Consider the following 25,905-nt stretch of genomic DNA (forward strand, 5'->3'; position numbering starts at 1 on the left):
TGGTTTATTGTGGTGAAAAGTTATGTCTTTGCTATCCTCTTTCTACAGAGAGCAAAGTAGCACTCAGAGTTGGGGATGCTGGGCTCTAGAAAGACGTGAGACACAAACTGCCGTGAATATTACAGAAAGTATTGAACTGTCTGACACGCTCAGTCTGCTCCAAAGGTCACTGTAGCCAGTGTTCTACTTCCTTCACAAGCCATCTCAGCCATGTAGGGAAACACCATGAGAAACAAGGCAAGGGTAAAAGGTGGCTTTACCCCATATGTGCAGGTTCCAGCCGTGATGGGCTGTGGGATTTCCTGAGTTGAAGGTTATCCCTGGAATATTGTGCTTAAGCACCACCAGTGGAGTGATTCTCAGTAATTGTCTTCAAACCACGTCTCACCCCATGGTACATATAACCTCCACAGTCTTTACTCTGAAAAAGTTCCACAATTTATTTACACACTTTTCTGTCTTAATTTTAAACTCAATGGCAAATAATTTCACCGGGAAGCAGCAATAAGCCTTTGAATAAATTAAACAGGGGACAGTTTGTGCAGTAGGGCTACTGACTACTTTGACCGGTCCAGACAGGACAAGATGTGAGAAACCTGATTTACACTCTCCAAATGAAAAAGAGACTTTAGCAAAGCATTTTTAGCCATTTCAAAAGTGTCTGGTGCTGAAGCACAGTTGCTCTTGGCACCTCAATTGCTGGGCTGGATGTTCAATGGGAGGGTCCCCTCTGCACCGTGCAGCTGGCACTACATGGAGTCGGTGGGTCACACGGATCACGGGCTTGAAACCCTGGTGACCCAGGAATCCTGGAAGCGATCACGGACTGTCAAGAAGGCAGAAATGTGGAGCATCAGCTGGGGAGGTGATTCATGCTGAAGAGGTCCCACTGTCTGATAAACTAACCGAAAAGCCGGGGAAAGGAGGAGGAAGTGAGGGACGTTTGGAGTTATGGAATTTGTCTTCCCAATTAACCACAATGACTGCTTTCCTGGAAATGGCTAAACATCTGCCTGCCAATGGGAAGTACTGAATGAATTCATTATTTTGCTTTGCCTGTGCGTGCAGCTTTTGCTTTATCTTTTAAACTTTCTCGCAACCCATGAGTTTTTGTAGTTTTACCCTTCCGATTCTCTCCCCATCCCGTTGTCAGGGAGCGAGCGGCTCTGTGGTGCTTGGCTGCCTAAGGTTAACCCACAACAGGTTCTTATATCCTGAGAAATAAACATCTTTTCCTAGGCACACTCTTATCATCATTCATTATCTGCAAGGTCTGTATTGTATTCACTTTCTCAAAGATGCATATCTAAATACTCTATCCTCATAATGAAGGCCCTTCTAGTTCCTTGTTGCTGTTGGCTTTTTTGTGTGCTTTTCTCATTTTATCACAATTTTGGGAAATGCAATGATCGGATTGCAAACAGACTCCAGGACGCAACAATAAAATGAACAATGGCATGCTGATATTTTCTATTTTGAGAACAAATCCAACAACAGCTCCTAACAGACCTTTTCTATCACCTTTCAACAACCAACATGGTCCCAAAAATCTGGGCAAGGGAGAGAGCAGCCAGGTGCAAAGCTTGTGCAATTGTACAATTCTACATGTGGGTTACTGAGCACTGACCCATCAACTGCAAAGAACTGTTCATAATAATGTCTGTTTCCAAGGTGGTTGTAATAGAAAGTCTAACCTATATCAAAGCTGTGAAGATTTGTGATTGTTTTCCCAATTTGCAATGAATCTGCCTTTTTATTATCCGTTGAGTGTTGTCCATTTTTATCTTCTATGGTCACGTTTATGTTGGGCCATCCTGAGCAATGTGTTACATTTGCAAACTTCATCACATCACTGTTCCCCCACCACAGTCCTTTTCAATATATTGGACAGTGTGTGTCCTTGCAAAACTCTACTGTTAGCTCCTTACCAATGTAAAAAATTACATTTTCCATATCTTTTAACCAATAATCTGATTTGGAGTTATGGGAAATATCCTCTCCTCCTAGAGTAGAGGAGTAGAGAAGAATCAATATGAAAAATTATACCTTTTCTTGCGGAGCTGGGTGAAGGGATGGGGACCTTCTATTAGGTGATATAATGTGTAAGGCCATACAGAATGGGCTGTTGACTTATTACTGAAGGTTCATTCACTGGAGCCCCATATGACTCAAGAAACGAAGGCTAAAAACACCACCCCCAAGCAAACGTTATTTGAACATCTACATCCTTTCCTACAGAAAAGTTTTCTAATGTAAGTCATTCCAGTACTCAAAGGAGATTTTCTACGCCACGTTGTTAATTTTTCATGGGTTACCAGCAAGCCTTGAATTCACAATATTCAAAACCACAGCAGCAAGTTGTTTTTCCAGTTCGTGTATGGTTTCCACCCGTGCAGAAAAAACAACACACATTTAATAACCAAGGTCTCAAGGCTCAAAGTAGAACTCGAGTATTTTCTTCACCAAACCCATGGATAAGACTCCCCAGTTGTCACCAAGCCAGGACTCACGGTCCCGGGGTCACAAGGCTGCGGGGCTGAATGAAAGAAGAGAGAAGCACAACTAAACCTCAGGCAGGGCTGGACACCAAGGACTCAAGACTTGCAGACCATTAAGACCATGGGTACTGTATTGATCATTTTGTTATGAATGTAACTACAATCCATTGAGCTCAGCCCCTAGGGTGGGACTAAACAAAACCATTACTGCAGTCCAGGTAAGTGGATTAGCATTAGTATTGTGGTGGGAGACACCACCGTGGCCATGCTCTGGAAACAACTGTGTTAGAGTAACATCATTTCTGAACACCTGGGAAGACTCATCTGTGTCCTCTGGGTATAAAAGACTGATTTTAAAAGAACTTAAAGAATTAGACCACTTAGTGTGCAGGTGATAGCGCTATCACCAGTGTGTCTCCCTATAGTCTGGCTGTTCCTAATTCTCCTTGCACTGTCTTTGTGCAAACTCGTTTATCTGATCGAGGGTTGAATAAGGGTTGCCCCCAAGGCCACTGTTCATGATAAGACTGTGGAGACTGCAGACACGACCCCAGCAGACATGGGGTGAGACTCCTTCAGGGGTTTTGGTAGAACTTAACTCTCCAAAACCATGATCCTGAACATTGCACCACTGCTGCCTTAGTTTGAGGCAAAGGCTCCTTTTCCGTAAGGGCTTATATCAGCTCCCAGACTCTTTCAGCTTTCTCAACCAAACAGAAACAACAGGCTACGCCACACAAGCACCACAAATGAGATCTTAATTTCTGGAGATCTCATTTTTAGGAGATTTGCAGGGAAAAATGAGCAAACTGAAATGAAAAGTGAAGATAAACTGATGACCATAACTTGGTGTACTACATGAACTACTTGTCAAAAATAAATCAGATGGATTTCATGAAAAACTTATTAAAGGTGATTTGGTTGTTACCAGGGATAATTGGGCCAGAGGAAGTACAATGGAATCATCAGTTAGAATTTAAAAATACAATTGAAAATCTTCTGCAGCACAAAAATATGAAAGAAAAACAGAACTATTGAAAGCATCAGCGATCATGGGAAGCACATATTAGGAAATCAGGTGAAAACCAGATCAGTGATGAGGAAACTGCACATCTGAAGCATGAAGTTCCTGTGCTATTGGCTGAAATCTGGGTTGGAGGCTGAAATGGTAAATCCTACAAGAAAACAAGTAATTTTGTGGGTTTGCAGTCCAGACCCAGCGGTGTTGTACATACAGATGATGGGATTAATCTGATGGACTGCAGACATTTCAGCTGAGACCATTGTCCTGGTCTGCCAGTGTAGTCCAAGGAGCAAAATAGGCACTTATTTTAGACTTCTGCAGGTAAAACCTGTCCTGAAAATGTGCCGTTGTCAGTAAGGTAACTATCCAAGATGGAGCGACCTGTTGTGCAGACATCTCCAGTGGGAAGAGAGCAATAGGGAGTAAATAGTTGAGTGGCGCTTGTCAGGACTGAACTGAAACTGCAAAAAAGCCCCTGGGACAGTTTTCAGGGATCACTGTGAATTTCTTATTTATAACTCTTCACAGTTGCCAGAAAGAAACTGCAGGGAAACTGGATGACTACGAGACATAGAAATGGGGCCAGAACAAAAAAATCAAGTTTATCAGCTAACGCTAACCCCTTTGGTTTTAAACTCTATTTGCTGAAAAGGTAGAGGAAGAGCTTCAGTATCTGAGCAAATGTGATGCTGAGTGACTCAAAGAAAGTGTTTCTCATTTAAAAATTTAAGGTGTAAGTACTGGGAGAGGTGCCAGTTAGACTTGATCAGATTTGTAGGATTAATTAAAACCAGACAGGTTCAGAGAATAGTGAAAAAGACAAATTAGCAAATCAGCAGATCAGGAACCCCATCTCTAGAAAAGGAATTAGAAGGAGTTTGGCTCCTTTATCATGCCAAATTTGCTCACCAAAGCATCGTTCTTTCACGTTTTCAAACATGGCAAAGTGACTACACTAACAGTCCTGGTAAATAGTTCAGGGTAAATAGTAAGAAACACAGTGCTCCTGGACTGTGAAAATGGGGACTTTTGAGATATGTCTTGTCCTAAGATTTCTTTCCAGATATTATAATAGGAAAAGCTGTAAATTCACATGCACAGACACTGTTAAAAAGGTACTGTTAACTATAACACAGTGTTTCTCAGCCTGTGCCCCATAGTTGGTCTTAAGATGTGGTTTCCACCATATAACACTCCTGATACGGTCTTTATCCTGAAACTGCCACTAAACAGACTTAAATAATATCACCTGATACCCCTCTATGTCAGCAGCTTTTCACTACATTCTGTATCACGATAATATTGCCTCCAAACTTGAGTAGTATTTAAAGACTTCCATTTGTAGATACAAAATGAATCTCAGATCAGGTCAGCAAAAATAAGGTTGTATCTGCCAACAGAATGCTAAAATTAAACTTTGAGTATAAATAATATGAGCTAGAACTGTCTATATATGGGATACGTAAATTACCCAGCCAAGTTCCTAACACACCCTTCCCATTTCAGATCCTTTAGGAAAATCACTGATCCACTGAGTGGCATTGAGCACTGAAGAAGAATGAGATTATGGATTTACTCAGGAGCTGGTCAGCATCAGATTTGTCTCATCCCAACAACAGCCTGTGGAAAATAGGTGTCTAGTCTGCAGTATTGGGGGGCTCCATGTACCAACAGAGGAAAGGGACCAGGTTATTTCATTGTTCCCTAGGTCGGACCTAAGATAGACTTTCCACAGGTCTGCCTCATAGAGAGGTAGTGTGTTTCCATCAGATGTAGATGGTGCCTTGGTGAGGCGCATACAGCAGGATCCTACCCAACTGGGAGACAAATCCCATTACAATTCTCTTGCCATAGATTATTATTTTGAGAAGCACCTTATGATCTTTCAGAACTATGCCAGGATGGGCACAATTTCCACTACAAGCTCCATTTAGAACCATTGCTCATTGCTCAGTTGAGCGTAAGAGTGTGTTTAAAGAAGGAATGTCAGCCTACTGGATTTTTATTTCCATGTTTGACTGTATCTCTTGAGACAAGGTCCTGTCCATATGGACACAAATAAAATCCATGAATCTATCATCTTCAAAAAGCCTCCAGTATGATCTTCACAATGTTATAAAATCGACAATAACTACTCAGAAGTATTCATTGGATGCACAAAGGCCTTGACTTTCATGGAGGACTTTGGGTGTGCTCACATTGCTGAATGGCTGGACTCTGAATCCAGAATATTTTCTATTTTAATGCTCAAAAATATTCTGTATTTTATGTGCCATCACATTTTAAAGCCAGCCAAACACCGGTCCACAGGAAGACAGTAACTAGCAACTGCTAAGATTCCTACTAGATGTGCCTAGGATCTTTCACTCAGGCCTGGCAAAAATTTCAGAGCAGGCTCAAGTTGAGCCAAATTGCCATAGATACTGCTTTGGCTCAACACAACTCATGCAAATTGGATCTACAAGGCTGAGAGTGTCAGCAGTGAGACATATCTAAAATACCATTGCTAATCCAATTGATTATGATTTTTGTATGATAAGCATACATTGATTTAGACAGCTTGCTTCTCATGGTGAAAGAGGGGTGTTGCACTCTTCTTCACACCGAGATTTCTGTCGGCAGATGGACCAACAGCTTCTCTGAACAGTAGATGACACGTATTTCTAGGTGATTGGCCTAACACTGGAAAGCCTTAGAAACTGAGATTGTAGTACACCTCAGATGAAGACATTTTTCAGTTGAATACCTGACAGAGATAATTGAAAGTGCTGTGCATTTTATCAGCATATTTTCAACACACAGCACAATTCTTCAATCTTTATTATTTCATATTTAAGGTTTGCTTTTTAGTTCTTTAAAATGGGCTACTTGGATATTTTCCTGCCTTTCCATACAGAATCCAACCACTAGTTTATGTTGAACTGTTTGACGTGGCAGCTGAAAGGCCTGATGAGCATCACCAAGACCCTGTCACCAATGTCAGGTGGAAGACAACCTTCTACCTCCTGGATACCAGCCCTGGTGGGCATGTGGGCAGTGTTCACGGGGTCTCTGGGACATCAGGGCAAATCAAATGCCTTCAGAGTGTTAACTAAATAACAGAAATATATTTTAAAAGTCAGAAGTGATTTAGTGATGTTAGAGTCATGTCCTCTGAGGGTTCAAGCTGCCCAGGTCCGTGCTGTGCCTCCAGGGAGGAAGGGCTGAAGGCTTTCTTGCAGGTCTCCTTGGCTCACACACACAGCCGAGCAGTGACTGTGGTGCAGGAGCTGGAGAGCAACAGAGCCAAGACAAATGCAGTGAGAAAGCATTAGCTAAAGACCTGTAATGAACTCGCTGGAGTGACAATGACTCGTATCTGGACACAGAAGATGTGTAGCATATAGCAGGGGTGACATGAGTGACCATCACGTTTCTCCTTGGTATGTGTGTGTTGGGCTGTATGTTGCCATCTGTCACATGGATGAGAGTTCACACAATCACAGGATGGTTTGTGTTGAAGGGACGTTCCCAGCGCCCCCAGTGTCCCCCCTGCCATGACAGGGACATCTTCACCAGCTCAGGTTGCTCAGAGCCCCGTCCAGCCTGGCCTGGGATGTCTCCAGGGATGGTTCATCCACCACCTCTCTGCCCAACCTGGGCCAGGCTCTCACCACCCTCAGGGACAACAATTCCCTCCTCATGTCCAGCCTGAATCTCCCTCCTTTAGTTTCAAACCATCACTCCTTGTCCTCTCACAACAGGCCCTGCTCAAAAGTCTGTCCCCAATAGTTGCTTAGTTGTGTTCAGGGTGCTAATGAAGGTCCCATTGCCCATTAGACACACACTGTGGACTGAGTAATCCAAGACCTGTCTAATACTTTACATCTTTTGTAGCACTGCTGTTGGTCTCAGCAAAGGGTATCTCACAAAAATCATGGCTGAGAGGTTCCCTGGAGGTCTCTGGTCCAAGCAGCTGCTCAGCGTAGGACACTGCCCAGCACCAGCCATGGTGGCCTGGACTTGTGCAGTTGAGTCCTGAAAATGTCCAAGCAGTGACCCTCCTCACCTCCACAGGCACCTGACTCTGGACACCCTGGAGCAAGCAGTGTCCTCATGCAAGCACCAACATTTGAAGTCCCAGCCTGTGGCAATTGCCCTTTTCTATATTGTTTGGCACTACAGAGGAAATATTTGCTCTATCGTATTTGTAAGATCCTTTCAGGAATCCATAGGTTGCTGTTGAACAGCCCTCAGTCTCCTCTTGGCCTGACTAAATGAGCTCAGGTCCCACCGCCTTTCCTGGTGAGCCATGTGCCCCAGGCTCTTGCCATCTCGGAAACACCCACTGGCTGCTCTCACGTTTCTCTACATCCTTCTTGAGATGAGGACAGGGGAGAGCCACTTCTCAACACAGTATTACAAGTGCCCCAAATGCCAAGCAGAGGGTGACAGCTCCCCTCAGTCTGCTGAGCACACTCCTCCCAGCACACAGTTCATTTTCTTTGGGCTGAGCACAACGGTGGGTTCATATTCCCCCTGGGAACCACTGTCACTGCTTCCCCCCCTGCATATACACGGCTGTGCCGCCGGGGTGTGAAGTGTCTACCTGGCCACCTGAAGATGTGTGTTTACATACAGCTGGGGAAGCAAGCCAGCATTCACCGTGGCTGGTATGTGAATTTACTTGTTGGTGGCCTCCAGTATCTCCAACACCCCACAGCCAGCCCTGGGCTAAGAGTACCAGGTGGCCAGAATCACAGAATCACAGAATCCCAGAATGTGAGGGGTTGAAGGGCCCTGGAAAGCTCATCCAGTGCAATCCCCCCATGGAGCAGGAACACCCAGCTGAGGTTCCACAGGAAGGTGTCCAGGCGGGTTTGAATGTCTGCAGAGAAGGAGACTCCACAACCTCCCTGGGCAGCCTGGGCCAGGCTCTGACACCCTCACCCCCAACAAGTTGCTTCTCCTCTTTCAGTGGAACCTCTTGTGTTCCAGTTTGCACCCATTGCCCCTTGTCCTGTCACTGGTTGTCACCCAGAAGAGCCTGGCTCCATCCTCCTGACACTGCCCCTTTCCATATTGATCCCCAGGAATGAGTCCCCCCTCAGTCTCCTCTTCTCCAGCTCCAGAGCCCCAGCTCCCTCAGCCTTTCCTCACACGGGAGATGCTCCACTCCCTTCAGCACCCTCCCTCAATTTGCAGTGCTCTTGCGAGGGTTCCCTTAGGCAGGTGCTTCACTTCGTCAAATGCTGCTGTTAATGAAGGATTCAAATTAAAATCAATCACTTTGCAACAACCTCTTAAAAACTCATTGTGACAACTTAAATTTACTTCTAAATTTAGTTACAAGAATGGTAACAGATTTCTGGCTTAATGGCATAAACACTTTTAAGTCTTTATGTGAATTGAAGCTTTTCTCCTTACGTTCATCTGTCTCCAGGCTTGTGCTGGCCCCGCAGGACAGAGCGTATCCCTGGGGCTGGGACGCTCCAGGAGATGTGAGTGTTTAGTTTTCATAGAATGATAGAATCATTCCAGTTGGAAGGCACCCTCAAGATCATTGAGTCCAAACATAACCCAACTCTAGCACTAAAACATGTCCCTAAGATCCTTGTCTATACACCTTTTAAACCCCTCCAGGGATGGTGACTCCACCACTTCCCCAGGCAGCCTGTTTCAGTGCTTCACAACACTTTCAGTGAAGAATTTTTTCCTAATATCCAATCTAAACCTCCCCTGGTGCAACTTAAGGCCATTTCCTCTTGTCCTATCACTTGCTACTTGGGAGAAGAGACCAACACGGTTCATGCTACAACCTCCTTTCAGACAGCTGTAGACAGTGATAAGATCTCCCTTCAGCATCTTTTTCTCAAGGCCAAACAGCCCCAGTTCCTTCAACCTCAGCCAAAGGAATGAGGCTTCCTGACGTTTAGGGAGATGTGCAGATTTCTTACTGCTCTTTACTGTTGTGTTCTAGCAGCATTTTGAAGCTGTCGCTGATCTCAGGACTCCCCTTCACTGCACTCTGCCATGCAGGGGAGAGGGAAAACCAGCCAGAGATGCTGGCTGGCCAAGCTGACACTGCCAAGAACCGGCGCACATTGAGGTTCACCAGGCTCTACATCCTCAGAAGCTCCCTTGGCAATGACTGGGGCTGCCCACATGTGTCTGCTGTACAGGACAGACAATGAATCTCAATTTCAGCTTGACTGTGGAAAGCTCTTGCTTTCATGGCATGGACTAACCATCCCATCCCAATTTCAGGTTGACTGTGGAAAGCTCTTGCTTTCATGGCATGGACTAACCATCCCATCCCAATTTCAGGTTGACTGTGGAAAGCTCTTGCTTTCACGGTGTGGACTAACCATCCCATCCCAATTTCAGGTTGACTGTGGAAAGCTCTTGCTTTCACGGTGTGGACTAATCATCCCATCCCAATTTCAGGTTGACTGTGGAAAGCTCTTGCTTTCATGGCATGGACTAACCATCCCATCCCAATTTCAGGTTGACTGTGGAAAGCTCTTGCTTTCACGGTGTGGACTAACCATCCCATCCCAATTTCAGGTTGACTGCTGTACAGGACAGACAATGAATCTGAATTTCAGGTTGACTGTGGAAAGCTCTTGCTTTCATGGCATGGGCTAACCATCCCATCCCAATTTCAGGTTGACTGTGGAAAGCTCTTGCTTTCATGGCATGGACTAACCATCCCATTTGGCAAGGTAGGCATACAGATTCCCACAGACCATGCCTGGCTGTGGAAAATGCTGAAGACAGCCTTTGAAACCACAAGATCCTGAATGTTGGCGGCTATTTGTTTGTTGACAGCTGTTTCCATGAGCAGTCGCACGTCACCCCAGCATCTCTCCTCATCGCCTCTGCCGTCACTGCGTCCCCAGGCAGCTTCACCCGCCGCTGCGGCCGGCAGAGCTCCGTCAGGTCTGGGGCAGCAGGCTGTGACACCCTCCAGCGGCGCCAGCAGAAGGGGACGCCCGCTCTGTGCGTCAGCTCTTCCAGTTCAGAGCTTCACGTGCCAGCGCAGGCTGCTGGTGGAGCAGCTTTGGCTCCGTGTGCCAGAGCAGCACCTCTGGGCTTGCATGGCAAGTGCCGTTGGCTCTGCCACTGACAAACTCCATCATTAACTTAGTCATCTTTCTCCAGAACTGGCTACATTTTAAGCTGCAGGAAATCTCTACGTGGGATTGTTTTCTTCTTTTGTAGTGATAGAGCAGCTGGATTTGCATCAGGAAATCCACTCTCATAGTCTGATGCCTCACTGCAATTTTATTCCTTTTGAATAAAGCTTTAAGGGGCACATGCCTATGAAAAAGCAAAGGCTACAGGATATAAATGTTTTCAACCTTCAGAAAATGAAAAATAAAGACTGCCAAGAGAATCGAGTCTCCCGTTCATCCCAGCAAGGTGAGGCAAGGAGAGCTAAAGAAGATGAGTTACATGTCAACTCAGACTATTTCTACATGCAAATGGTTTTCACATACAGGTTTTTCCTAATGAGGACGCTGCTGTGAGACCAGTGAGAACATGTTTTTAAGTTTCTATCTGCCTCTTGCTAGGGGCCCAAGGCCACTGGGATCCTCAGTCAGCTGCCAAAGCCTCCAGCTTCCCCTGAAAACATTTCTGAGGGATAGAAGTAAAATTTAATAATATATGATGGACAAAACCATTCTTCCAGTTGCCAAATTGTCTGCTTAGATGCCAACGAATGCTGGATGGGAAGATGCACTTGGTGAGAGTCACAGTTATGGGCAGTGACCTGTTAATACTATGTCTTGAGGAATGATGAGAGAAGTGGGGCTGAATGTTTTAGTCCCTGTTTACACTAAGGACTTCAAATCTGTCTCCTTTCTCCAGACCAGTGACACACCAGAGGTTTTCAAGACTTCTTGGTGAATTATGTTTACGGAAGAAGAAAGCATTTGGTGTTTCTTCTCAGTTCATGGGTGGAGTAGTCTCCCTGATTGTCTTCTTCAGCCCCTGCACATGTATTATCATCCTGGGAGTGGTTTCAAGCTGTTTCCCAGGCCACAATATCTCTGTTGGCCTGCACTGACACGGCTCTGGCTGTGAGCTAGATTTTCATCTGAATTGAGGAGGTTACCAGAAAGCTCTGGGCCCATCCATCAGTCTGTCTATATGCTGCTTTGACCAGTCCTTCACACCTTGATTCCCCCCGACCCCATGACTCACACGTGTTCTGTTGTCCATTCTGTAATTAGAGTATTTGGGATTAAAAAAATGGGTGCGGGTGTGATTGGTGTCACCACCATCCCCTCTGCCTGGCACTGACAAGGGTTGTTGGCATGGCCCATCACTGCTGCCTACTTTGCTTCCACCCACGCCATCCCTGAAGGGTCAGGAGCAGCAGTCCTGGTCTCCATGGCCTCACCACATCTCTCCATCCCCTCCTCCTCTGATGCTCTTCTAGCAGTAGTAACCCAGAAAGAATAAGCGTTGGACACAGATCTGAGGAAGCTTTTGTTGGCTTCGACTGCTCTTGCCAGCACTCTCGCAGGCAGCATTTAGATGACCTTTTCCCATCTGTGCCCTGTTTGTTCCTTTTCACTGCTGTAATAAGACAGAAGCATGTGAAGAAGGGCTGCACCTATGGCAGAACACCAGCCCTGCTCACTGAAGGTTACATCTGCAGTCTGTGCCACCCTGGGCCATGCGCAGGCATTGCCTGGGAAGGTGCTCGTTGCTCAGGGACAGGACGATGCCAAGGAGCTGCCAGCAACCCAACAGGCTGGACTGCAACCCCCTGTCTCGGCTTTGCAGCCCGGTGGTTCCACCTTCCCGCTGCCAGCACCAAGCCTGGATGCTGCAGAGCTGTGTTTGCACCCTGAAATCTGTTCCTTCGCAGGTGTTGGTCCAGACTGTTCCCCATGCCAAGAGCTGGTAGCTTGAGCCTCACTGCCGGGTATATAACATTTCACCACTGAGGCCAAGGTCAGGATCCACCCTCCAACATGACAGCGTGCAAGCTGGAGGGTTGCTGTCACATTACGCTCTCTCCAGGTAACATAACCGGATGGCCAGCGTCCTTCCCTGGCGCCTCAATAAAAATACAACTTAGTGCAAACCCTCGGCAGCTTCGTCTTTTTGCTTTTATCCCTTGCACTGCACTGTCATCGATGTTGTGCTTGCAACTATTGTCTGACTGCACTGTGGGGCGGCTGGATTATTCCAGCCACCCCTAAACCCATTTACAAGGTGATGAGACCCTGTTTTCATTGGATTTCTTTCCCTTCTGTGCATTCAGACACTTTTTTCTCCACTACAGGAACAACCCTTTTTCCAATTTATGCCCCAAAGCAGAAATGGTCTGTTTTGATTTTGCTGACAAATTATTCCCCATTACAGTAGAAAAACACTCAGGATGGTTGCACCAGCAGGACCAAGCACTATCTGTCAGCAGCCTTGGGATCCTGCAAGACAAATATTCTTCCTGAAGGTCTCATGTTTAGGAGAGATGGGTTTAGCTGAGGGTAAAGAAGCACTGGTTGATCTCAGGTCCAGCCTGGCCTGGAGAAGTGCAGGAACCCAGCACAGGGCACTGGGCCGATGCTGTGCCCCACATTTGCTTCCCTCCCTCTGTTCCACAGTGTGTTTAACCCTGGAAGGGGGACTCATCCCCTAAAGTCTGCCTGAAGATCAGAGAATCAGGAGGACAACCAGAAGAGGATGCTTTTTTCTTAAGTGTATGGATCACATTGTAGGTGAGACCTCAGCTCCACAGAGCAGATATTCAAGACCTCCAGCAGGATAAAAGAGATATTTGATTTTGTGTGCCATGGGAAGCGCTGTCTGCCTGCGCAGTCGGGGAGCCCTGCCCCAGGTATTTCTGCCCTTCTGGTCCCTCGGCCTTCAAGAAGCCCCTAACACCCCTTGATATTTCTGATGCCTATGTGGGGCATCTTGTCACATCCCTTCGGCGTGACAGAGACCCTCTGGAATCTTGGTATTGACAGAATCTCCGAAAAATATGCAAGGCGCGGATCTACTGAATGAAATTCTGCGAATAGCTTGTTCAGCTCCCTCCTTTCCCATGGATGCTTGCCATGCCCCTGCTATTTGTGTCTGACGTATCCTCTGTATTGTTCATTTTGGGTGAATTTGAAGGGATCTTGGACAAGGCAAGGACATGGGGCAGACACTTGCCTCAGCATCTTCTCCTGAAAACAGGGAGGGACGTTTTGCCCACGGGGATATTTTCGCTTTTTTGTCAAGATTTTGGTTCCTCACTCCGAGAGTCAAAACCTTCCTTGATTCAGGCATTAAATCCCGATCTATACCAAAGCCTGAGGCAGGTCAGGAGCTGGTGAGACCCTGGGAGAGCTGGTGTCACCACCAGGTACCGTTGCCCCATGCAGATCCTTGTCCTCAGACCCTGACCTGTTCCACAACCCAGCCCCGTTCAGACCCGCTGGTGCCCAGATGAAGAAGAAAAGGGACACAAGGAATCAAAGTGACGCTGTCTATATTTCGGGTGGCTCAGCTGCCCCAGGCGTGGATGCTGAAGTTACGCAGCCACGCTCAGGGCGAGGAGATAATCTAATTCTTCGGGAAAACATGCTGTGATTTAGCCATTTCATGAACCTGGGTAGCTTTTAAATGCTTCCTGAGCATGGACTTCTCATTGTGTTCTCAGTCTTTCTCTACTGGAATGGCACATTTTCATTCTCAAAGTCCACGGTGATAAGTGAATTATTAAAGAAAATGCTGCTTCTCCCTTCTGATTTCTAAATATTCCCAGACATGGCAGTCCATTTCCAAGTTCACTCCCACCTTTCCATCTCCATGTTGGCACTGAAAGGATCTAATTCAATCATAAAAAGAAGAGACTTTTCTGGAAAGGTGAAAATAACCCAAGAATCGCAGTAGCACCGAATTCCAACATCTCCCTCTTTGCCCTACGGATCATGAGGCTACACAGCCCCTACCTGGCACGTACAGAAACTCAACAAGACAGATTCCAGCGAGAAATCCTACATGATAAACCGACAAATCAACTGAAATATTCTGTTATGCAACTCGCTGTCTGCTGCTTTTAAATGACATGAAATGTTTTATTCTGTATTTTTTGTTCTAAAGTGCTTCCAGTCGTATTTTGTTAATGTAGTTGTTTATGTACTGTTATATTTATTTTTAAAATAAGAAACTCGGGTTTCTTACCAGCCACATTATAGGATACAACCAATTCTTTTAAAAATTATTTTTATTGTTGGTGCAAGGATTCAAGTGACATTTCCGTAATTAAAAACAACAAAATCCATGATTTGAGGGATTTTACCAATGCATATTTTCTCAGGTGCCATTTGCGTTCTCAGCTTATTTGCCAGACTAAATTCACAAGACAGAATACAACAAAAGAAGAGAAAGAAGTCCAAAAACTGCAGCAGCCAAAAAGAAAATAGAATTAAATGTTTTCTTTAAAGGATTGATCACAGTTTAGTGGAAAGGAAGAAAATACCTGCTACACAGCCATGCAACAGACAGAATTCCTATTGCACAAGGAAATAAATACGCATCCTTTCACATCGAAAACAAATGCCTATTGCTACACTGACGAAAATGGAGAAATTAAGAGTGGTGGGGAAGACTCCATTTGTGCAAAGGGAAGCCTAGACATTGCCCTTTAAAAATAACCCCCAAACTTGTCATTAATTACCAGCCAAATCTGAAGAAATTATGCTAAGAATCAAACATTCAGTCGTGGCCAGCTCAGCAGGGCGAAGGGTGAAAAGGAAGAAACACGCATACACACAAATCCCATAGCTAATAATTAATTAATTCATTAATCAATCATAGAAAGAGGGAAGGGGGGGGAAGAAATCTTACCACCAAATTGGGTAACCGGCTAAGACCTTTGTGCCATTGAAGAGAAAAGATAAAATTAGTCCAAGCAGGTGGTAATCCATTAGTCCAAGGGGAAAATCTCAGCGAAGTTTGCAGAAAAACATCAAGTGCGAAAAATGAAGAATCCCCCTCCTTACAGAAAAAAAAAAAACCAAAACCAACAACAACAAAAAAGAGTTAAACAAAGTCCCTCGTAGTGCGGGTGACTTTCTGGCTTGTCAGAAACACACCTCTCCAAGCCTTTTCCCTGTAGATCACCCAAAAGCGTCTATTAAAAAGTGCAGGGCTCGGGGATGTCAGCAGGCAGCCAATCAGACCGCATGGCCCAAGGTGAGGGATGAGTCTCCGCTCAGGGCTGTCAATCACGCTCTCCTCCCCCTCCACCCCACAACTTTGTTCCTAACCCTCGCTAGCACAGACAAACCCTCTTTGCAGGAGACTTCGCTGGGGCAGTGAGATTTTTGGAGTTTTGTGTTTGTTTTTTTTTTAATATATCTATCTATATTTATATATTTTTCCTAAATTTCACTTAGAAACCCAGGACGCACAGACCCTGCTTCTGGCTTGGCATGCCAAGACTTTGCAAGGTAAGGACGAAGGGTGAATGCGATTGTGCTTAATCTCACGGTGGGGGTGAGATAGGCAACTTATTCTTTAGATGGAAAAGGAGGTGAACATTAACCCTTGCTGGAGACGGGGATAATCGGAGCACCGAAGAGGCAGAACAACCCTCTGAAAGTGTTGATGTGAGCCATGTGGGCAAAGCCGGTTATAAACTTGAAATGAAATCTGCACTGCCCAGGTTTTTGAAAGCGTGTGAGTGGGATGGATGGATGGATGGATGGATGGATGGATGGATGGATGGAGGGGGGAAACAGTGGTAACAGGGTTTTCTACTGAGGAAAGAATGCCATGTCATGGTGAGAGTGGAGCAGGCAGATGGGAAGATGTCCTGTTAATGAATTTCTTGTGAAGTACATCTTTGGGTGCCAAAAAGATGAAAATATTATCAAAAAACACACACACATAATAATAATAATAAATCACAAGCATTGTCACTTATAGAGGTTGCATATTGCAAATAGACCCAACAAAGATTTTCCCTGAAAACCCTTGTTACTGCACAGAGATGCTGTTTTTGCAGGAGCTGTGGTGCCAGAGTAGCAGACCTAGGGGACGACTCCACAGAACAGGACAAAGAGAAGTCCAAAAAGGTGCTTTTGCTCGTGAAGCACACTTGACAGTCCCGGTTCTGTTGCCTGCAGTGGAACTGCCCAGTTGGCAGCCACCAGCAGATGAGGTGCTTTAGGGGTAGCCAGCAAATGGATTTATTACAGATCAATGGCTCTAACAGAGGCCCAAGGTCCCATCTTGGGCAGCTTGGTGCATCTCTTGGTTTTGAAAGTTCTAGACTTTCTCCTGATATTAAAGCCCTGAGTACAAACACATTCCTTGTTGCTCTCTAATTACTGGGATGCCTCACGCGTCCGTCTTTCTGGATTCCCAGTTCTTATGGATTTTAGTGTATTTGGACACTCAGCGCGGAGCTGTTTTCATAAATGGTAACTGGTTTCCTGGCCATCATGCCTCCAAGAGATGAAATCCCCCAGCTGGTCCCTCTGCACCTCTTCATCAGTCTCTGCATCTGCTGCAAGGACTATGAGGTCAGGCTTCTCCAGGCTTAGTGCAATGGGTTTCCCAGCTACCTGTGACCCGTCATAGATGTTAAACGTGGCTTGTTCTTCTGGTGTGATTTCAAACCCCAAGAGGTATGCTTGGTGTAGTCTATCCTGGGAAATCTCTTACCTGACACCCAACTATGTTTTATTGAAACAATCACTTGGGTTTAAGAAAGTGATGGTTTTCAAACGAGCATTTGGAGACAGACTTTATTTGTTCCACTAAATTAAGCCCTACCTGGGAATCTTCCGCAGATCTTGAACTTGTTGTCCATGTTTTTGGCTATGAAGCACAGAACCTGGCATGGGCTTGGCCTGGCCAACCTGAAGGAATATTGCTCACAATTCAGGGTTAGTGTGTAACAGAAACTGTTCCAAATAGGCTCTTAAGATGGGATCCACCCCTTCTGGAGGTTGAGTTTAGCAGGATGGATGAAGATGGTCCTGTGTCCCTGTCTCTCTGGGTCCAGTGCCAGGGAATGATCATAGGCATTTTTAACTCACCGGTTAAAGTGATGGAATACGTGAGTTGCCACTAAAGAACCTGTAAGTCTGTCTAGAAAAAGCAGACTTTAAATTGCTACACAGACTTCTGTCTCTATTGGGTAACTTTTTGGAGCTGCACAAACAGAATAAGGATTAAAAGCACTGAGCAAAAACATTTTCATCATTAAAGTGTTGAACTGTGAAAGAGACAGCAAAGGAAGGACTGAAGATATCCGAGGTGATACTACAGCTGGCTGGCATCCCATGGAAAAGGACAAAAAAGCCCCAACACTGCAGAAATCCTACTGAGGAGAGCTTTTGAATTCTGAATTGAATGGCTGGTTGGACCGTGCATGGCAACAGAGAAAAAGGATTTCTCCATCATCAAGGTCTTGGTGGTTGGGGTGTTCCTGTACATCAGATGCTGAGGAGCACTGCAAAGCGCTCTTTATCCACTTCTGGATGCTAGGATTTATAACTCAAGCCAAAAACGAGCTACAAAATGCTGCTCCTGCAGACAACCAAGTGGGGGAAAGTGACCCAAGACCCAAACCCCAGAGATTTTAATTGCTGTTGTGCCTTGGGCAGAGATCTCAGTGTTTGTTGCCTCAGGAAGTGCTGCAGAGATGCTAAAGCACCCAACCCACACCCCAGTAACCTCCCAACATTGTACTGAGGTGGCCACAGACAGGTTCTGAAAGATGAGCAGCTTGTTGGTAAAGATTTGATCCCAAGCAGACTGAAATCAATGGGAAGCTCTCAATAGGCTGTGACAGGTATCTGATGAAGTTTCACAAGTCCCCTGTCCTCCCATACCTTTTAACTTCTCCCACCCATTGCTCTTTTATCTGATCTGGACATCATGGTCTGTTTGTCCCAGCATCACGAGGAATTCTTCTTGTCCTAACTTTTGGGAAGAGATGGTGACCTGAGTGTGTCTGCAGTTGCTTTGGTGTGGAGATCCTGTGGGATCCTGTGAGTGGAATCGTACAATTATGGAGTCATAGAATGTCCTGAGCTGGAGGGACCCACAGGATCATGGGTTCCAACTGCTGTCCCTGCACAGGACACCCCACAGCTCACCCCGTGTGTCTGAGGACGTTGTCCAGTCTCTTCTTGAACACTGTCAGGTTGGGCCGTGACACCTCCCTGGGAGCCTGTTCAGTGTCCAGCACCTCTGGGTGCAGAACCTTTTCCTCATGTCCCACTGACCCTCCCTGGCACAACTCCTGCCATTCCCTGGGCTCTGTCACTGTCACAGAGAAGAGCTCACCCTGCCCCTCCTGCTCCCCTGCTGAACCTGCAGCCCATGAGCTCTGCCCTCAGTCTGCTCTGCTCCAGCTGAGCAAACCCAGGGACTGCAGCCGCTCCTCATACGGCTTCCCCTCCAAACCTTCACCAACTTCGTAGCCTCCTATGGACATTGTCCAGCAGCTAAGTAGAAGATACTTGTTGTCTCCAACCCTGTTCATGTGTGACTTGCAGTGACTCCTGTCTCTAAATTTCTCCAACTGAAATGAGTAGAAAGATGAATAGAAAAACAATGTCAGGTTTCAGCTGTATCTTCGGTTGTGTCAGCCTAGATCCCCGAAACCTTAAAATGGCAGGCATATCTCACCCAGGAGTACGACGCATCTCACGGGGATGAAGACTAGGTTGCCTATGGAACGGACAGACTTACTTTCAGCCTTCTCTGCTGCAAAATGAAAATCTGATGCGTACATGCTAAAATTATCCTGGGGATATTTCATGCTAGCCTGAACAAATATTTATGGGTTCTACAGCAAACATTAGTTTTAAATGTAATTTCTAAGAGCAAATGACAGTTACCCAAAAGAGTGTGATTTCAAAATTTCACACATAGATACCTTCTTGTGCTGCTGACTGACAGTTTTATTTACTGAAGGTCTTTTCAATCACATTGGTCTGTCTAGCTTGGCAATATTGACTCTTATAGATCATTTCAATATACCCAGAAATGAAAAAAAATGAGGAAACTAGAGGTTTGGCCGCTCAAGAAAAGTCTTGTTGCCTTTACAATGTCAGTATAAAGGTCTTTCTGTATTGTGCTAACACACAAACCACTGCAAACTCAACCACTGTAGGTGCCAAAGTGTCCGAAGGGATCCTTTGGTTTATTCTAAAGACACTCCAGCAAAGGAGCATTGTAGTTACACTGGAAACATGCCTCCCCTTCCCCTCGGTGCTCTAATTTTTCTCACTTTTCTTTCTTTTAGCCTTTCTTCCTTTCTCCATCAGAATCCACCAGCAGGAAGAAATGGGGTGCCTGGGGAAGGTGATGGGACCATGGAGTCTCCTGGGTTTGTTCTCACTGTGTGTTTTACCAATGAGTGTGAGCTGACCTTCCCTGGGTGGAATCACCCCGTGGTCAACGTGATGTGAAGATAATGGCTCAAACCACACAGCAAAGGGCAATAGATGGATGACTTGGGATGACATGACAGAGGAGGTTTAGATGCCTGATTCTGTGTGTTGGGAAGGCATGGAACGTGCGTGACCTGTGGTCCATTGGTGCAGCACTAAGCAATGGTATCAGAGCACTTGATTTGCAGATTGACTCCGGTTCAGTGGTGGAGGGTGGCTTAGCTGTGTGCTAGATGTTGAACTGCATATTCGGGAACTGCTGGGCATGGCCAGAAACAGAAACTGAGAAGGTGGGTCCCTCCAGACCATGGTCCTTTAGGGGGTTTCAAGTCTTAGAAGCAGCTGAGTTTGCTGTTTTGAAAACCTAAATTTTGGTCTTAGTATCTAAAGTGGAGACAAAATAGCAAATTTCTTCTTTGATGTCTCTAGCCAACAGTCCTGAAGTAAACCATTACAAAAGAGTGATGTAAAGAGCTGAAGAAATCCTTCCCAAAAGCATGAATGAGCTGTATGAGTCCCATCTTAAACTACTCAAAACCTGCATGTTGCTGAGAGTTGTGTTTGTTGCTAACGTACAACTGATAGCACTAACATTTCTGTCTAAACTTACCTGTTCCATAGCTTTCTTGGCCAAATCTCCTGTCTCCTAGATCCTTATGTTCCCTCTGGCTCCAACAGACTGTTCTCCTCTGTGCTTTTTGCTTCTTCACGTCTCAGTTCACGTTAGCTTGGCACACCAAGGCAGTCATTATGGGGCAACAGCAATCCCATATTAACACCTGAGCCGTGTGACGTAAAGAAGGACCTCAATGAGTATTCCATGACCTCTGATCTTCTTTGGACAGGATTATTTCCAGGTATCTTCTTGACATGCTCGATCACCAATGATTGGGGGGGGTAGGCTCCAGCACGTTGACATTGCACGGACAAGCCTGCATACCTCTCACTCCTGTTAGGTACCTCATGTCCATGTTTAGTCCAAAAAAACTTTAATACTCTCATGTATTAAAGCTCGCGGCTGATGAGGGGTGGAGGGAATGTGCCTCTCATGTTTGCCTACCTGTGCGTCCGGTGGAGCAGTTGATGTGTCAGGCTGGTAGGTTCCTACAGGAGAGGTGGCCACAGGGGAGAAGTATCCACTGTCATAGGAAAACGGATCTTCAGCTGTTCAGATGAGCACCATGATGTTGTTTTTACTGGATTTTTTTTTTAATTCGACTTTGCTAAAGACACAGCGATGAAGCAAAGTCAGGTTTTAGCAGGAGGTCTAATGGTTGTGGAGGGGATGGTAACAGAAAGCTCTGAGTTCAGCATAACCCTTTAGCATTGTTTTTAGTGTTTTAGGAATAGCTTTATGGCTTTTTTTTTTTCCCCTGCAAATATCCTTACATCACTCTTTTTATATATATATATATATATATATTTTTCAAAATAGTCTAAGCTCACAGTTTAGAAATCCTGCACTCAGGATATTTTTGTCTTCCAGTGATGACAGTAACTCCTTCGAATCAAACTTTTGCTGCTATATCCCAGAAGATCTTGTGGTTAAGGACTGGGACTTCTCATTTTACGTTTTTGCAACTCTGGTGGAGTAAGCTGCTGTAGTACCTGATGTCATATCCAAACTCAGGAAACCTGAGCTGTGTTCTCAACTTTACCAATGACTCCTCATATGATTTTGATGGCTCAGGTTCCTTATCTGTTCCTGTGTTTCTTGCTTGTAGAACATGGGAAATAACTGCTTCTATGTGTCTCCTGTTGTTTCCTTCGGGAGGGAACTGTCTCTCCTTCTGTTTGTGCAGACCTGAGCTAGAACATCAAGGGACAGCTATGAATCACAGACCTAATAATCAAAACATTTCTTATTATTAACAGCACCGCTACTACTGAATGTATGAGCAGAACTGGAATTCCTGTCCTTGTATGTGAAGGGCAGAGTGAATGATAAACAGTACCTCTCATGGTTTCATTTTTCTTTTTTTTTTTTATTCATATATATCTTGTTCTATGGCCAAGGGATCACAGGAAATATGTGAAGTGAGATGCTGAGTGCTGGTTCCTCCACCATTGCCAATAAGTCAGAAATTCTCTAAGGACACCTTGTCTCAGTGCCGGGTGCCACTGAACTGGAACTGCCACAGACTTTGAATAAAAACTTCTTTCTTTCACTGGAACCTGCTTGAATTACTTTAGCACCCCACAGTTCGAACTCTGGTTAGATTTTCAGATCACTCTGTCTTGCCATGGAGATGTTGAGAAAGTCGGCTAATGAAGCCCTGAGATGCATTTTCGTTTAGTGACTATGACAACTTGGAACACAGAGCTAGCAATGAAGCCCATTTCAAACTTCAGTAAATAAAACTACATAAATATTATGTTTGATTGGCACAGTTTTGCCTGAAATAGTGTTGTACCATGTTGCAGCATGTGGGGACACTACTTCATCAATAGACTTTAAAAGAGGCAGTACTTGTGATGAAGCTTTGAAGTCTTGTCTGTTAACCTTCTATTCCTCTGTCCAAGTCATCCCTTCTTGTCTTCTGAAGTAAAGGGATATCCGAGGCTGGTAGAGTAGAGCACCTGTCCCATCAGCCATCAGTTATCAGTGGGAAAATCACTTCCAGACAACTTCTAGGGTTCCATTCAGTCTTCACCTGAGCAGCTTTGCCAGGCTAACGCCCAGTGGAAAAGGTCTCAGAAGGGTTTCTTGCACATGGATGTAATTTTTTTTCATCATTATGAAGCAATAGGCAAGGATACAGATGAAGTATGAGTAGGATGGCTGGGTATGTGTAAAGCCATTGTATCTGTATGTGGTCTACACACAGGTGTATGTGAGCAAGACTAGATGGTTGAGGGTGGCTAAGCATGTGTAGACCAGTGGTCACAGGTAGACAAGGCTTTGCTGGTGGGGAAGCAGCCTCAAGGCAAGTCCAAGAGACTTCTGGGAAACGGGTCCATTATAAAAAGCGCTGTATGGTAAGTGCACATTGCCTCTCTGAAGTTCTGTAGCACAGGGCAATTTTACACCTTGTGTTTGAGGCCAGCCTTGCTCTAAGGGAGAGGCAGAGATGCCTTTCACAACTGCAGTAAATCTGACTAATTGGACTAGTTGAGCATATGAAGAAACTATGCCCCAGGTCTTGGGCTTGTTTGAAGACAGCTCTGTCTACTTTGACACCTGCAGGAATGCATCCCAGGGACGGGGGGAAGGAATGGAGAGCAAAGAGAGCAGAGTCATTCCTCTCCCTTCCTTCCTCCCCGGGACTCCAGCCTAGCAATACCCTGGAGGCTGGAAAACACATGGTAAAAAATGAGACCAGATATTTTTTGCTTCAGGCTATGACTTGCCATGATGTAGCTGGAAATCATGGGGCCCTCTGATGCGGGCAAGTGCTTGTGCTGTTGGAGCCCTTTTGCTGCATGCACTCATGCCAACGCTGTGTACCTCCTGGGCTGTTTGGTGAGCCATGCCAGGGGGGCACTGCTGCACTGGAGACCTTCTTCCTACCGGGACTTTTCCACCTGAGCAGGCTGCAGTGCCCATTTGTAATGTCCCCATCTACTCACACCCCAGTCCTGAGCATGCCAACAGGGAAGTGTCATAGTCCAGCACAACCAACAAAAAGCACAGATAAACAATATATTTTTGCATTTTTACGCAGCTCCAAGGAGATGCACCCCAGGTACTCGTTATCCTGCCAAAGGTCGGGATTGATGGCACAGACCTCAGTCTTCCTTGCATCTTGGGTTGTCACCTGCATTCATAGGGTGGGTATGAGACGTGTGCTGGATCTGGCACCGCTGTGTGTGGCCAAGACTTTGACTGTCCATGGGCACAGTGTTTGACAGGTCCCTGGAAGCCCTCGCTGTGCCTGAACACTGGATGCAAGAGGAGCTCTGCTCAGACTTGGCCTGGTTCAGCTACGTGTGGGCACGGCAGAGCAGCGATGCCAGGTCTGGATTGTCCTGAGCCCCTTCTGAGACAGCTCAGCCTGAAATATCAGGGATCCACAAGTTTTGCTTGATCACCATGAGGATGTTGGGCTGAACTGTAAGAAGATGAAATACTGGGGAGGGATGAATGGGGGAGAAGCTGGGCTGGGCTTTGCTGAGCTGGGGCTGGGACTGGGCTTTGTTGGGCTGGGGTTGAGTTTGGACCGGGCTGAGTCTGAGCTGGTCCAGGGATGAGAAAAGGCCAGGGCAGCTGGCTGGAGGCAGGCAGGAGGTCTGGAGCTCTGCCTGCAGAGCAGCCTGGTGGGGATTCAATCCGGGAAGTTTTAATGACACAACAACAACAACAACAAAAGAGGAAAGAGGGGAAAGGAAGAAAAGGCTCCTGCAGGGCTGGTTGCCACGGAGACCCCAAGGAAGTTTGAACCAGTCCTGCTCTTTTCACAGCCGCCTTTGAGCCAAGGAGGGAATTATGGCTGGCGATAAAAGGAGACATGTGGCCCTTTGCTCACAGGGACCGGCCTCTGCAGTTACGAGTCTTCGGCTCATTTTCCCCCTTGTCCCCTCCTGCAATTATACATTTGAATCTCAGGAAAAAAAAAAAGAAAAAAGAAAAAAAAATCTAGGACAAGTTGTGCACCCTTTGCCCTGGGGACCCGTCCCTACAGGGCAGACCGCTGCCTCTTTCAGCCCATTATCCCCCCATTCCACAATGCGCCGCCCCCGTTTCCTCTGTAGTTATGAAATTTCGACGTGTTCAGAGCTGATAAGCAGCTCATGCCGTCCGCCGTCCCCACAGCACCCGCGACGACGCTGCCTCCGCAAGGAAGGGGCGCTGAGGACCTTTTCCAGGGGAGCTGGAGGCACTTTTCTTGCTTGTCATGGGTTTTGGGGAGGGATCTGGCTGACCAAATGGCAGAAATTAAAGAGAAAGGGATAAATTCAGCTCTGTGCTGCCTCCTCTGATTTCTCAGTGACAGCTGCATAACACAAGCCCCGAAGCTGCGATGTGCTGCTCTGGTTACAGTCTTGGGTCTTCCTCATCGTGGAATTAGAGCTGGATACTTGCCCTTCCAGTCCATGGTGTCATGTGCTCCAAGAAAGCCCTCTCTGGCCCACTTGGTGTTATACACCAGGGACAAAAAGGCGAAGGGAGGGCAGAGGTGCCAGCAGAAGTGAGCGTCCTGTGTGCACAGCACAGCACGGAGGGCGAAGCAGATCTCAGCCTGCAGCACTCACCTCCTGGCCAGCTGGACTCAGCTGGGTTAACAGGCCCCAATTCTCCTTTTCATGTGTTGTCAGGGGTATTCAGGTCATCTTGGACCTTTGGTGCTGAGAGTGTCCTGGTGAGCTATGAAAGAGCAGATCTGGCTGGGCTCTGCTCTCCGTCCCAACCCTTAGGACGTTGCTCCACAGTCTGTTTCCCCCTCTTGTGCCGGGCTGAGGTGTTGGACGCCGTGACAGGAGTCACAGAGGGACAGAGGGGACAGGCCAAGATGTTTAACCGGCTCTGATCCTACAACAGCCTGTGCTGCTGACACCAGAGCTGCTTCTGGAGCCAAACACTGGATGGAACTGGAGGGTCAAAGTGCCAATGCGGGGGCTGGACTGATGGAGCTGAGATGATAGTGCAGATCTTGGTTGGTTTTCTTCAGCTTCTTGGGCTTCTTTTTGAACCCAAAACTTTGTTTAAAGAAATCTTATTACCTGGGCACGTGGTGTGGTCTCCATCCTTGGAGGTTTTGGAGACTCAGGCAGACAAAACCATGGGAAATCTTTTGGCATAAGTCTTGTTTCGGCAAGAGGATGGATTGGAGACCTCCAGAGGTTCCTTCCACCAGCACTTCTATGAGTTGATGAAGATGCTGTATTGCTTCACAAGTTAATTAACTAGTTAGTCTAGGTTTTGTGCATGATAATAACAAACAACACAAATATTCCAGAACACCTTCAGAGGAGTCATCCGACCGATGGGTTACAAAGCTACGATGCTGCTTTCTTGTTCTCCCAGGCTCCATGC

General features: G+C 46.1%; 1 protein-coding gene across 1 annotated transcript in view; it reads right to left on the minus strand.

The window, feature by feature from the left end:
- WNT3 (Wnt family member 3) overlaps window positions 1-15,600 on the minus strand; it is a 51,949-nt gene extending 36,349 nt beyond the window's left edge. Inside the window, exon 1 of the mRNA XM_065856256.2 lies at window positions 15,364-15,600. Coding sequence (XP_065712328.1) covers window positions 15,364-15,443 — 80 coding nt within the window. The 5' untranslated portion in view covers window positions 15,444-15,600. The remainder of the gene's footprint in view (window positions 1-15,363) is intronic.
- Window positions 15,601-25,905: the final 10,305 nt, after the last annotated feature.

This window comes from Patagioenas fasciata, chromosome 22 (genome assembly GCF_037038585.1).
Source record: "Patagioenas fasciata isolate bPatFas1 chromosome 22, bPatFas1.hap1, whole genome shotgun sequence".
Lineage (NCBI taxonomy): Eukaryota > Metazoa > Chordata > Aves > Columbiformes > Columbidae > Patagioenas > Patagioenas fasciata.